The following is a 14846-nucleotide window of genomic DNA, read 5'->3' on the forward strand; positions in this document are numbered from 1 at the left end:
ATCATGACTGCAATGCAGGCTCAAACGCAAATAAAATTATGAATGCAGATGGTTTAAATTAATATGGATGTATTTATTTTTGGAGTTTCCCTTTGGGAACATGCAACATGACCCCGCCCCTGCAGCCGCTCTCCCCCATCATGACAGCGGGCCAGGGATCATCTCTGGTCTGCTTTAAAGGGTTAGTTCACCTTTACCAAAAAACTGCCCATGCAAATAAGAGGCATTTGTAGATAAAAAACAAACTGTACAACTCGGACTAAGGTTGAATAAGGCCCTTGCTTGGGTGTAGGCCATTTACATACCTCCTGAAGCCTGACTGAAATACTCCCAGGGGTGTTGCTAGGACTTTGCTAAAGGAGGCCTATTTGTTTTGGCTCACCTCAACAATCACAGGAGTGAGCTCTCAAAACGATGAGCCAATGAGTCTGATGAGTGATCTTAATGGACACAGAAACTCATTGGCCAAGTGCATGGCAGTATGTAATTGAAAAAAAATGTGACAATAAAACAAAAAAAACATGATAAAATGTTTAAAGTGGAACTATACTCACCTGAGCTCCAGTGATGCAGCTTCCAGTAGCTCCCCTCTGGCAACTAACATCTTCTAGCGGCCATCTTCTGGGTATTGAGCGACGGCCGCTTTTATTGGCCGAGCCGATCTGACGTCACTCCCGCACATGCGCGACTTCCAGGTACCGAGTGCTGTTTTTTTTTCATTGGCCAGACTGATCAGATGTCACTCCCACACATGCGCAGGCAATGCAGTCCGATTTGGTATTGCTGAATTTGAGCTGTGCAGCACAATGTACAGGGGCAAACAGGCAGGTAAGTCATTTTAATGCAGAAGAGCCAAAGTATGTCTCTTTTGCATTAGAAACCCTGCCTGTTCACCCATTTTGGTTTTGTCCATAAAGTTCCACACTATATATGCTGGAGATGGGAGGAAAAAAAAAACACACACAACACACACACCCCATTACAAACAACCCACCTGACTCCTGTGCTCAATGGAATTTGACTCCTTGCCGGTTTTCAGCTCCAGAGGCATGATTTTCAAATGACTTTTTGTTTTCTGGTGTATTTTTACTTTGGCTGTTACATCAATTTTACCTTTCAAGCCAAATCTTGGTGACCAAATGTTTTCTTCAATGTCCAGAAACTCAGACACTTGAGCTGCAGTTCCACCAGCTGATCTAGAATTTAACAAACATATTACACTGATACATAATGTACATAAACCCCTCATACACAAGGCTTATCAATATTTTAAAAACAGTTACAACTGCAAATACATTAGCAAAAAACTATTACAAAGGGTAAAGGCTTTGTTGTAATAGGATCCAATGTAAAGAAATATTGATGGTATAGATATATTGTGACCAATTGTGTGGTACATCCCATCTAAGGTGTATGTTTATTAAACTATCGTAGCTTATCTCCACTGTGCAGCAGTTTACTAAGCTGCAATGAGTGGAAAAGCTATGCACACTGAAAAACTGCCAGCAAAGTCTACACAAAGGACCAGTTTAATAAGGTGCAATAAAAAATTACGTAAATTATTCCCCTCCCTGCTTCTCCACCTCAGAGGGAGGTGGCAATAAGCAAAGAGAGAAGGGTCACATTGTGATAAGTCGAGGAAATATATAAACACACAGTACAGTGAGGAAAAAAAGTATTTGGTCCCCTGCTGATTTTGGATGTTTGCCCACTGACAAAAATTATCAGTCTATGATTTTAATGGGAGGTTTATTTCAACACTGAGAAAAATAATTAAAAAAAAAAATCCAGAAAAATGCATTTCAAAAAAGTTATAAATTGATTTGCAATTTAATGAGTGAAATAAGCATGTGACCCCTTAGCAAAACATGACTTAGAACTTGGGGGCAAAACCCTTGTTGGCAATCACAGAGGTCAGACGTTTCTTGTAGTTGGCCAACAGGTTCGCACACATCTCAAGGGGGATTTTGTCCCACTCGTCTTTGCAGATCCTCTCCAAGTCATTAAGGTTTCGAGGCTGACATTTGGTAACTCGAACCTTTAGCTCCCTCCACATATTTTCTATGGGATTAAGGTCTGGTCTGGTACATGGCCCGTCCATTGTCCCTTTGAGGCGGTGACGTTGACCTGTCCCCTTAGCAGAAAAACACCCCCAAAGCATAATGTTTCCACCTCCATGTTTGACTGCAGGGATGGTGTTCTTCGCCTGAATTAACTACCGTGGAGGGACATAATCTATTATACACTTTCTACCCCCGCAGGGGTATGATCATCTGGTGGGTGCAATCATAAGAGGGGGAGCTCCTGAAGAGTCACCTTTGCTTGCTTTTTTGCACAAGACGTCAATACGTTGACAGTTTTTATTAGAGATATATATATTTTGTCTACTATTGGATTTTACACCTTTTTTTTTATATATATACGAGTTTCTCTATTTTTCCTCATACGAGTCATATGATATTTCACTGGATTGTGTTATGTTAATCATTGTTTCACTGTTTTTGCATTAATCTGTTATATTCACTAGTCACAGTTATCGCACTGCTTTTTACACGTATATTTTATATAAACCACACCCACTGTTATCACCGCCACAAACAGTCAGCTGGATTTATATAGAGCAGCGCCAACATCCCTTTTTTATTTGTATTTATTCCTCTGGCTTCACTTAGGTGAGGTTGTACTTAGGGAGGTAGCAGCTTTTCATACACCCAAGCATGGAATTTGTACTCATTAACTATGTTAACAAGTGTCACAGAAATATCTTGATAAATATAAAAAATATTTTTTCATGAATGGTCCCTCTACACCGGTGGTCTCCAAACTGTGGCCCGGGGGCCAGATACGGCCCTTTGCTTGCCTTTATCCGGCCCTTGGGGCACTATCCCTCCCACTGATTTGTAGGGACCCTAATCTGCTATCTGACACCAACAATGGTGCACCATTTCTCCAACTGACACCACTAATGGGGCAATGTTCCTCCCTATGATACCAGCAATGGGGCACTATTCCCCCCCCTAATAATACCTGATGTTTACTCCCACTGATGCCAGGAAAATTTACAAAGTCTGGCCCTCCAAGAGTCTGATGGACAATAAACCGGCCCTTTGTTTAGAATGTTTGGAGACCCCTGCTCTACACAGTTAATGAGTACAAATTCCACGAGGAGGGGGACTTTGTTCGTCCGCATCGCTGAACCGTGGGACAGGTGAGTGTCTGATCATTAAAAGTAAGAAGCTACACTTTTTGGAGCTGCTGACTTTTATATGGGTGGAACTCCGCTTTAAGCAGAACTTCCCCTTTTGGGTGACGCTCCGCTTTAAGAAAGACAAGCATCTTAATTATTGATGCTATGGTTGCATAATGTAGAACCTGTTTAAACTATACAGCAACAAAAGTAAGAACATGCCAGTTACATGAAGAGTAGCTTACAAGTTTAGTGTCCCCACGTGTTGGTGAGTAGTGATCACAGAGTCACTTGCCCACTTTTGAAAAGATGGAAGATATTCTTCCACTTCTTGCATTAAATCTGCTTGGCTTAAATTCAGTTGGTACCTGAAAATATAAAAAAAAAAAAAAAAAAAACACATGAGGAAAACAGCAGACAATAAAACGGGAATTGTCAGCATACCTGCTAGTCCATGTCATTCACAAGACAAAAATATCCCTTTTCCAGTGGAAAAAAAGTATAAATGGAATTGCATGAGCAAACCACTAATATACATAGCCCTCTGTGCAGTGTAGAGAATAAAGGACAAAATAGTTACTTACATTTCTTTCAGATATTTGGGTACATGTGCAGATTGAAGAGCAAGCTTTTGCAAAATGTCACCACCAAATCCCCGTGTAGTGGCTTTCTGGAAAATGTCATGCAACATTGTACCAATCAGCATTTGCCGTGATCCTTTATCAGAAGCCTGCAAACCATTAATAAAGATGTAAACATATGTCAAAATCAATAAATAGTGAAAAATATATTTTTTTAGGAGACCAACCTTGAATTTTTCACTTAGCACGGATCTTCTCAAACATCGTATGGCATTGGCTATGCTGGTACCCGATATGAGCAGATCGGGGTTAAAAATGAGGTAGCCAGAGTCCCTGCTTATAGTCCATGTATTCTGTATACAGTCACCCTCAAGATGAATTAGGTCACCAGGCTTTACAAGAAGTTCAAACCTGTAAGAAAAATAAACATTAAGAGGAACTTGGCACAAAAAGCTTACAGAATGTTTGGTATAAAACTATAGCATATATTTAGGCAGACGTACCAGTCATCTTTGAGGATGCAGAGCTCTGTATCCTCCCCTTCCTGGCTGGCTGTAATAATGAGATGTTTCTCTTCTCGGACTCCATGCACATCCTTTACATCCAGCACACAGTATCTGTTATACAAGCCTCGGCACAGTTTGGTCCTGGGAATTATTTTCTTCAAGGACCTGGAACTATAAGGAGGACATTAAGGCTAACAGGTCATCAATGCAATACACAACACTCTGTAGCCTAATGTCCTAGGGGAGAGGAGGGAGGAATGCCAAAAAGGTGGAGAGCCACTTTAAACAATCCAGTTATGCACAGCCTAAGTTCCACATTAAAGGGGTTGTAAAGGCTTGTTTTTTATTTTCTAAATAGGATTCCGTTGTAGAGGTAAAAAAAAAAAAAAAAATCCTAAATAGCTTCCTTTACCCTAGTGCAGTCCTCCTTCACTTACCTTATCCTTCCATTTTGCTTTTAAATGTCCTTATTTCTTCTGAGAAATCCTCACTTCCTGTTCTTCTGTCTGTAACTCCACACAGTAATGCAAGGCTTTCTCCCTGGTGTGGAGTTTTGTGCTCGCCCCCCTTCCTTGGACTACAGAAGAGTCAGGACGCTCTCTACGTTACAGATAGAGAAAGGAGCCGTGTGTTAGTGGGCGTCCTGGCTCTCCTGTAGAGGGAGCGAGCACGACACTTCACACCAGGGAGAAAGCCTTGCATTACTGTGTGGAGTTACAGACAGAAGAACAGGAAGTGAGGATTTCTCAGAAGAAATAAGGACATTTAAAAGCAAAATCGAAGGATGAGGTAAGTGAAGGAGGACTACACTAAGGTAAAGGAAGCTATTTAGGGGAAAAAAAATGTTACCTTTACCAGGGTTTGACAAATTTGCTTGGAATCTAGGAGCCAGCTAAAAAAATTAGGAGCCAGAAAACGCACCCCGTCCCGACGAGCTTGCCCGCAGAAGCGAACACAAACGTGAGCAGCGCCCGCATATGTAAACGGTGTTTAAACCACACATGTGAGGTATCGCCGCGATTGGTAGAGCGAGAGCAATAATTCTAGCCCTAGACCTCCTCTGTAACTCAAAACATGCAACCTGTAGATTTTTTTAAACGTTGCATATGAAGATTTTAAAGGGTAAAAGTTTGTCGGCATTCCACGAGCGGACGCAATTTTGAAGCGTGACATGTTGGGTATGAATTTACTCGGCGTAACATTATCTTTCATAATATAAAAACAAATGGGGATAACTTTACTGTTGTCTTATTTTTTAATTAAAAAAAGTGTAATTTTTTCCCAAAAAAGTGCGCTTGCAAGACCGCTGCGCAAATACGGCGTGACAAAAAAGTATTGCAACGATCGCCATTTTATTCTCTAGGGTGTTAGGATAAAAAAATATATATAATGTTTGGGGGTTCTAATTAGAGGGAGGAAGATGGCAGTGAAAATAGTGAAAAATGACATTAGACTTGCTGTTTAACTTGTAATGCTTAACTTGTAATACCAACAACCACCACCAGATGGCGCCAGCTCACACAAGGAAGAGCTGGGGACGTCATTCCCATGCTAAGCCATTTCCCACCTCTAGACCAACCTGAGCTTCCTCCAGGTCAAGGCTCGACAAATCCCGGTCGCCAGGTCGCCATGGCGACTAGAAATAGCATCCTGGTGACTTGGCTTGGAAGGTGGGCAAAAAAAAAAAAAAAAAATTTTAAGCTAGTGCATTGTTTGGTTCACTTACCTTTTTTCTTCGATTTCACTTCTAAATGTTTTTTTTCTTTGTCTGAATTTACAACGTTCACAGCGTCTCCCCGCAGGAATGTAGTCCCAAGGGAAGGGGCGAGCATGCCGACTAACCCCCAGCCAGAACGGCTCGGATGATGGGGGCAAGCTTACTGAGGAAGAACAGGAAGTGAGAAAAATCAGACAAAGAAAAAAAAAATAGAAGGGAAATCAAAGGAAAAGGTAAGTGAACCAACAATGCACTAGCTTAAAGGAACCTATTTAGAAAATAAAAAACAAACTTTTACAACCCCTTTAAGAAATATAAAAGCTCAAACACTTTCTTAACCACTTGGTATCCCGGCTATAGTTAAAAGACGGCCACAAGGTGGCTCTCAATTGTCGGGAGGACGTCCTCGTCTCCTCCGCCGCATTACTGCAGTGCCGGTGCGCGTGCCTGGCGGCCGCGATGTCCGCCAGATGCCTGCAATCGGCGATTACACAGACAAGGGCGTGGATCTGTGTGTGTAAACACACAGATCCACGTCCTGTCAGGGAGAGAGGAGACCGATGCTATCGGTCACCTCCCCCAGTCAGTCCCCTCCCCCCACAGTTAGAAACACTATGCAGGGCACACATTTAACCCCTTCCTTACCCCCTAGTGTTAACCCCTTCCCTGCCAGCCAGTTATACAGTAACAGTGCATATTTATAGCACTGATCGCTGTATAAATGTAAATTGCTCCCAAAAATGTGTCAAAAGTGTCCAAAGTGTCTGCCATAATGTCGCAGTCCCAATAAAAAAAGAAAGAAAATCGCGGATCGCCGCCATTACTAATAAAAAAAATAATAATAAAAAGAAAAAAACATAATTCTGTCACCTATTTTGTAGGCGCTATAACTTTTGCGCAAACCAGTCGCTTATTGCGATTTTTTTTTTTTTACTAAAAATATGTAGAAGAATACATATCGACCTAAACTGAGAAAAAAAATAGTTTTTTTTTAAAACAAATTGGGATGTTTATTATAGCAAAAAGTAAAAAATATTGTGTTTTTTTCAAAATTGTTGCTCTTTTGTTTTGTTTATAGCGCAAAAAATAAAAACCGCACAGGTAATCAAATACCACCAACATAGATAGCTTTTCAGAAGACAAGCCCCTTATACCGAGCACAGTGGTCACATAGACCTTATCCATGGAGGACTGTCCGCCTCCGCCATCCCGACATTACAGTTCTGGGTGGAATGGCTGATTCTTATTCTGATGGTAGGCATACAGAAGTATAATGATGGTAGAGACAGTACATGGCAATCAGCTGTGCGCTGTGTACTGCCCTCATAGATCATACCCTCCCCCATAAAGGGTGACCACATTTCCAAACTGCCATTTAGGGACACACCCCCTCTCTCACCTTCCCCAAAAAAAGATGAGTGGGGCGGGGGGAAATGTAGTCTCGGGGGTTGATGGGTAATTTGGCGGCGGGTTATTTGTCAGGTGAATGTGCCGCTTGCCACCCATAGCTTCTGTCACTCCCTCTGCATGAGCCACGTGCGTAGAAGAAAAGGAGTGGCGTCACTATTTGGAGAGTGACGATCACACCAGTACCTGCTGCTTGCCGCTGGGTGCCAGAGAAGGAGGAGATGCCGAGGTGGGTAGGTGGACAGCAGTGCTGCACTAGGCGCAGGCCTGGCTCCCGGTCTCACTGTCTGAGAGTAAATTGTCACTGGTTGCAAGATGCCAGGCAGAGCCGGCCCTAGCAACCAGTTCCGGAAATGTAGTTATTAGTTAGTAGGGGGTGGCTGTGTCCTCTATTTCATTCCAAAACATTGTATTGTCCTGGAATGAAGGTAACCCGGGACCCAGGACAGACATGTCAATTGAGGGACAGTCCCGGGCAATCCGGGACACGTGGGCACCCTTCCCCCATAGATCATGCCCGTCCCCCGTAGATCATGCCCGTCTCCCGTAGATCATACCCGTCCCCCATAGATCATACCCGTCCCCCATAGATCATACCCGTCCCCCATAGATCATACCCGTCCCCATAGATCATACCCGTCCCCCATAGATCATACCCGTCCCCCATAGATCATACCCGTCCCCCATAGATCATGCCCGTCCCCCATAGATCATGCCCGTCCCCCATAGATCATGCCCGTCCCCCATAGATCATGCCCGTCCCCCATAGATCATGCCTGTCCCCCATAGATCATACCTGTCTCTATAGATCATACCCATCCCCTATAGATCATACCTGTCCTCATGGATCATACCAGTCCCCTATAGATCATATCCATCCCCTATAGATCATACCCGTCCCCTATAGATCATACCTGTCCTCGTGGATCATACCCGTCCCCTATAGATCATACCTGTCCTCATGGATCATACCCGTCCCCTATAGATCATAACCATCCCCTATAGATCATAACCATCCCCTATAGATCATACCTGTCCTCATGGATCATACCCATGCCCTATAGATCATACCTGTCCTCATGGATCATACCCGTCCCCTATAAATCATACCCGTCCCCTATAGATCATACCTGTCCTCATGGATCATACCCATGCCCTATAGATCATACCCGTCCCTTATAGATCATACCTGTCCTCATGGATCATACCCATGCCCTATAGATCATACCTGTCCTCATGGATCATACCCGTCCCCTATAGATCATACCTATCCTCAGGCTTCTCCTCCGGGTCAGTAAAGCTCCTCTCCATCATCATTTCCAGCCAGTCCTCCTCGCTAGGAGCGGGTTGCTCGGCGCTCTGTACGGCCATGGATGATGTTGTTCTCTTCCTGTCACTCAGCAGTACTGTCACTACTCTGTCACCCACCGGCCACCCTTCGATAATCCCCGTTATCACACTTCACTCATTCCCCGTTATCACCCCCGGCCACCCTTCGGTAATACCCCGTTATCACTCCCGGCTGCCGTTCATTCATCCCGCGCTGACAGGACGGAGAGTCGAGCGGGATAAAACGTGCTTAGGAGGGCGGGGCCGGCCGGTACGTCTGACTCCTCACACAGCCGCCTCCTCCTCGGTTGCAATGTGGAGAGTGGTTGAATGTTGTTGTTCCTGCTCTCTGTGTTACAGAAGTGGGCAAACTATGTGAAGCCCACCATACAGTACAAGCTAGAAGAGGGCAAACCTATCACATAGGACACTGAAAGGAACAAAACCTGACAGAAATCTGAACTCCTCCCCATTCCATTCCATCCAAAACAACACAGAACATCTTAGTTGGCCACAGATAGATACAATTTTGAATGATGTGGTATTAAATTACTAAACAATACAGTGAATAATAATCATATAAACCATGTCCCAATTCAATAACACTGGTATCATAAAAATATCAATATGCTGAGTAAAACAATCCGAGAGATAATTATAATTTACCTAACCCAATAGAAAAAGTGCAAAAATATATATTACTCAAAGAAAGCGTCCAAATACTCTACCAGGCAGCGCGCCCGATTACCAGTGCTACAAATTCAAAAAATACGAAAAAAATATATAACAAAAGCAGGCCATGCACCTCGCTGCCTTCTTTTTTATGTAAGTTACTACTTGGTTTTAATAATTTTTATACAAAATGACGACTTACTATTTCAACGTTTTTTTATTCCATATGATGGTATATGGAGAGGAGAATCTGGGAGCCCTGCATTGCTTATTTGGGATGAAGACCCTGTGTACCAACCAAAAAGCGCATTATGACCTGTATGTGAATATAGGTCTACTTTTCAGGTGAGTTGCCACCCTGCACATTGGTGGAGCACAGAATTGCTTTGAAGACCCTGTATTAGAGGAATTGTTTCACTTCACTTGTAGGCCGGCTTCACACTGCTCCAACATGGAAGACGACTTCTGATCTGACTTTGCTCTGCAACTTCATGTCCGACTTCCATGAATGGGATCCGAATTTGATCCCACCATACCAGGCCCTTTGTGTCTGGCATGAATCTTGAGGGGGAACCCCACGTCAAATAAATAAAAAAAACGGCTTGGGTCCTCCAAGACTATACCAGGCCCTTTGAGTCTAGCATGAATCTAGGGGGGGGGGAACCCTACGTCAAATAACAAAAATAAAAAACTGCCTAGGACCACCCAAAAATCCATACCAAGCCCTTATCTGAGCATGCGGACCAGCAGGTAAGGAAAGGGGGGGAATGAGCGGGCGAGCGCCCCCCTACTCCTGGACCATACCAGGCCACATGCCCTCAACATGGGGGGGGGGTGGGTGCTTTGGGAAAGGGGGGGCTCTGTTCCAGCCATGAGCATCGGCACCCCCCCCCCGCAGTGCAGCAGGCCTGCTATCCTGCTTAAATGAGCCAACGTACAGCTACCACAGCTGGCGGGATTGTGCCGACCTGCCGCAGTATAATGATGGCGGCTGGTCGGCAAGTGGTTAAAGTAGAACTGAAGGCAAAACTTTTTTTTCATTTGCTATCTGTGTCCCATTGGGAAGATTTTTCTTCACTTCCTGTCAGATAGTCAAAGTGAGAGAAAATACTTGCATATTAAGGGAATCTCTTGGGGACCCCCAGGTCACCAGAACTAGTATCACTACCATTGGCTGTGCTCTCAACCAAACTGTCAAACCATCCAATGGCTGGTGGTGTCATAACTGATCACAAATATAGCATCATGGCAGTTGTAGATTAAACAGAGGCAAAGATGGCAGCTTCCTTGGCTATAAACAATAGTGGGGTTTACTTACACTTTAAGTATTTTTTAATTTCTTTTGTTAGCCCCAGCTATTTTGCACATAAGAGACAAATATAATCATACTCCCCCCTTCCCTTTGCACTCAAGCTGTTCTGCTCAACTACTAGGAGCATAGAAAATACCATCACATCTTGGTATGGAGAAGCATGTGACTTCCTCCTTTTCTTATTTGACAGCACTGGTGATTGATCCAGAACTGTCACTTGGTGGGTAATCCTTAGGCCTGTGTAGGATCCAACTATAACGGCTCAGATCTAACAAGGCATTTCCTTTCCTTGCTCTCAGCAACTGAATGAAGCAACGGAAAAGAGAAAAAAAAAGGGCAAATATGTGACTCTGGGGAGGGGGGCAAAGTAACTTTGGGACTATACTACAGACAAAAGGATACACACATATGTCATCTTAGGGCCAGCATCTTGGACCATGAAATAGATTGATACCTAAATAAAGATGGCACCAGCCTTTTGAAAAGAAAGGAATCTTCAGCCCAGGTTCAAACTATAGCGATCTCAGACATCGCATGTGATTCGGACCCGCACCGCAGGTGCTGAACACATGCGATGTCTGTGCGATGCATTGGATTTGCAGAAAGAAAAGGTGCAGGAACTTATTTATCCCTGCACTGTAATCGGATCGCATGGGGGTTCTCCCCCATGCAATCTGATTTCTGCCGGAATCCACAGTTCGCACTTGGATCTGTGAACCGATCTGGGAGTGTCATTAACATTGTATTGACACCCGCAGTGCAGTGGTGTATTTAGGTTTTGTGCTGCCCTAGGCCTGACTAAACCCGTGCACCCCCTAAGTTAAATATGACCTAACCCTTCTTGTCAAGGCCACACCCCTTTCTGTTTAAGACCTGCCCTGAAATTTTCGAGTGGGGACACTAGTTCTGAGGGCCTGGGGGGGGGGGGGGGGGGCATTGGATTCCCCTAATTTGCATAGATTTCCTCTCACTTCCCATTTGGCTATGGGGCAGGAAATGAAGGGAAATCTCTGCAATGGGACAGGGATAGTAAATAATAAACTGACAGGGGCTATAACTCCCTTATTCATCCAAAATGAAAAAAAAAGTGTTGCCTATAGTTCTACTTTAAAGGGGTGGTTCCCCCTAAAACAATACATTCGTAAGACTGCTTACACTGCGGGTAGGCTGGCTTTTGTTTTGTTTTTTTAGTACATACCTCGATATCGCCATTTCGTCCCTTGGCGGTGGGCGTTCCTAGTTGATTGACGTTCCTCCGACGGGCACATACGTGACGTCACGACTTTCCGGAAGAAGCCGAACGTCGCTGCGCAGGCGCCGTATAGAGCCGACTCTATACGGCGCCTGCGCAATGACGTTCGGCTTCTGTCGGAAAGTCGTGACGCGCAATATGCGCCCGTCGGAGGAACGTCAATTAACTAGGAACGCCCACCGCCAAGGGACGAAACGGCGATATCGAGGTATGTACTAAAAAAACAAAACAAAAGTCAGCCTACCCGCAGTGTAAGCAGTCTTACGAATGTATTGTTAGAAATTTGTTTTAGGGGGAACCACCGCTTTAAGCACAAATTTCTGATAATTTTATGGAGAGGACTAAGAAGATTAAACCATGCCAATGGTGCAGCAGAATACATATAGTTCAGTGAGGAAGGTTTGTGCTCCAGGATGATAAAATAATCAAAATTAGAAGCGTGGGAGGCGGCAGTGACAGCACGGCCTCAATGAGGAACGGAACACTACAGTGTCTAGCCACTTCCATTCCGGGCCTATTTTGGCACTTCTCTCCTACATGCAAAAATCATAATCTTTGGCTGCTGATTGGGGACGGTAATGCCACAACTCAACTGCAGGGTTTTATCACCTGCCTCAAATTTATGTATGAACGAGCCCTAGGGGTGCCGCTGCCCAATGCAACTAAGGACTCATTCACAAATGCAGCAGGCACTGTTGCTCCTCTGAAAAGTGATCCAAGTGTGTTTGACAGGTAGTGAGGAGGCAATATGTTGCCTCCTCACCACCTGGTTTAAACCCATGATTACTGTGCAATGCACGAGATTGCGACGTGGTCATACGGCAATTAGAGGTTTAAATCAGGTATGAGGAGTCAACACTCTGCTCTGTGATCTTTGACTTCTCATGTTGTTCAGGTAGATCTCCGCCTCTTTAACCTCTTGACCCCGCCCCATGTCTAAAAGACGTCCTGTTTTTAAAGATGAATATCTCGGTAACGGCAGCAGCTGCTGCCACAACCGAGATATTCATCTCTTCAGTGGGCGGTGGTGTACACGATAACGGCAGTCTCCGCGGCGTATTCACCGCGAGATCGCCGTTATCGGTGGCGGGAGAGGCCCCCTCCCCTCCCGCCGCTCTCCCGCGCCCTCCGCCGCTTACCGGAGCCGTCGGTAGCGGCGGAGGCGATCGGGACCGTTCGGCAGCTGTGCGGGGTTGCGAGTGAAGGAAAAATCTCCTTCACCCGTCCCCATAGCTCTGCTGGGCGGAAGTGACGTCAAAACATCAGTCCCGCCTAGCGTCTTAAAGAAACATTTTTTTTTTTGTCATTTGAAAAAATGACAGTTTAAATTTTTTTTTTTTTTGCATTTAAGCCTAAATATGAGATCTGAGGTCTTTTTGACCCCAGATCTCATATTTAAGAGGACCTGTCGTGCTTTTTTCTATTACAAGGGATGTTTACATTCCTTGTAATAGGAATAAAAGTGATCAATTTTTTTTTTTTTTATTTCAGTGTAAAAAAAAAATTAAAGCGCCCCATCCCGACGAGCTCGCGCACAGAAGCGAACGCATATGCAAGTAGCGCCCGCATATGAAAACGGTGTTCAAACAACACAAGTGAGGTATCGCCGCGATCGTTAGAGCGAGAGCAATAATTCTAGCCCTAGACCTCCTCTGCAACTCAAAAAATGCAACCTGTAGAATTTTTTAAACGTCGCCTATCGAGATTTTTAAGGGTAAAAGTTTGACGCCATGCCACGAGCGGGCGCAATTTTTAAGCGTGACATGTTGGGTATCATTTTACTCGGCGTAACATTATCTTTCACAATTTCACAATTTTGCCCAATATACACAATTGGGCAAAATTTATTGTTGTCTTATTTTTTAATTCAAAAAAGTGATTTTTTTCCAAAAAAAGTGCGCTTGTAAGACCGCTGCGCAAATACGGTGTGACAAAAAGTATTGCAATGACTGCCATTTTATTCTCTAGGGTGTTAGAAAAAAAATATATATAATGTTTGGGGGTTTTAAGTAATTTTCTAGCAAAAAAAACTGTTTTAGTCTCGTAAACACCGAATCTGAAAAATTAGCCCGGTGGTAAAGAGGTTAAGGTTGCCCACCCTTTATTTAAGGCAGGGGTCTTCAAACTACGGCCCCCAGTTGTTCAGGAACTACAATTCCCATCATGCCTGGTCATGTCTGTGAATGTCAGAGTGGGATGGGATGTGGGATGTGTAGCTCCGCAACAGCTGGAGGGCCGTAGTTTGAGGATCCCTGATTTAAGGCATAAGAAAAGGTTACAAAAGGTTTGTGGTGATGACAAAAAAAAGCAACCTTCTAATAGACTGTATTATTTCTAAAAAAGGAACTAAACTAATCATGAAGGTGGGGTGGGGTTTGGTTGGAATAAATAACAGCAGCATTTTCCATGTATCATACCTACCTAGACTTTATGGGGTTGATTTACTAAAGGCAATCAGGCCATTTACTCTGCAAGGGAATTATCTCTTAGCTTAGTGAATTAGGTAAAGCTTTGCCAACTCCATCATCCAATCATGTTCAAGCAAAAATATTTCTTTCTTTGGTTATTCCTTGCAAAGTGAGTTTTCACCACATTTACGAATGTAAGGGAAAATTCCTTTGCAAAGTAAACATCCTATTTGCCTATACTAAATCAATCTATTTGTGTCAGTCAAAAGGTAGAGTTTTTAAAGGGGCTGTAAAGGTTTGTTTTTTATTTTCTAACTAGGTTCCTTTAAGCTAGTGCATTGTTGGTTCACTTACCTTTTCCTTCGATTTCCCTTCTAAATGTTTTTTTTTTCTTTGTCTGAATTTCTCACTTCCTGTTCCTCCTCAGTAAGCTTGCCACCATCACCCGAGTCGTTCTGGCTGGGGGTTAGTCAGC

General features: G+C 43.9%; 1 protein-coding gene across 1 annotated transcript in view; it reads right to left on the reverse strand.

The window, feature by feature from the left end:
• DNA2 (DNA replication helicase/nuclease 2) overlaps window positions 1-9031 on the reverse strand; it is a 40507-nt gene extending 31476 nt beyond the window's left edge. The window contains exons 1-6 of the mRNA XM_040362174.1: window positions 8666-9031; window positions 4272-4445; window positions 3996-4179; window positions 3772-3917; window positions 3433-3555; window positions 995-1196 (exon numbers count right to left, since the gene is read on the reverse strand). Of these exons, the coding sequence (XP_040218108.1) occupies window positions 995-1196; window positions 3433-3555; window positions 3772-3917; window positions 3996-4179; window positions 4272-4445; window positions 8666-8769 (933 nt within the window). The 5' untranslated portion in view covers window positions 8770-9031. The remainder of the gene's footprint in view (window positions 1-994; window positions 1197-3432; window positions 3556-3771; window positions 3918-3995; window positions 4180-4271; window positions 4446-8665) is intronic.
• Between the last annotated feature and the right edge of the window lie 5815 nt (window positions 9032-14846).

Source organism: Rana temporaria, chromosome 8 (assembly GCF_905171775.1).
Source record: "Rana temporaria chromosome 8, aRanTem1.1, whole genome shotgun sequence".
NCBI lineage: Eukaryota > Metazoa > Chordata > Amphibia > Anura > Ranidae > Rana > Rana temporaria.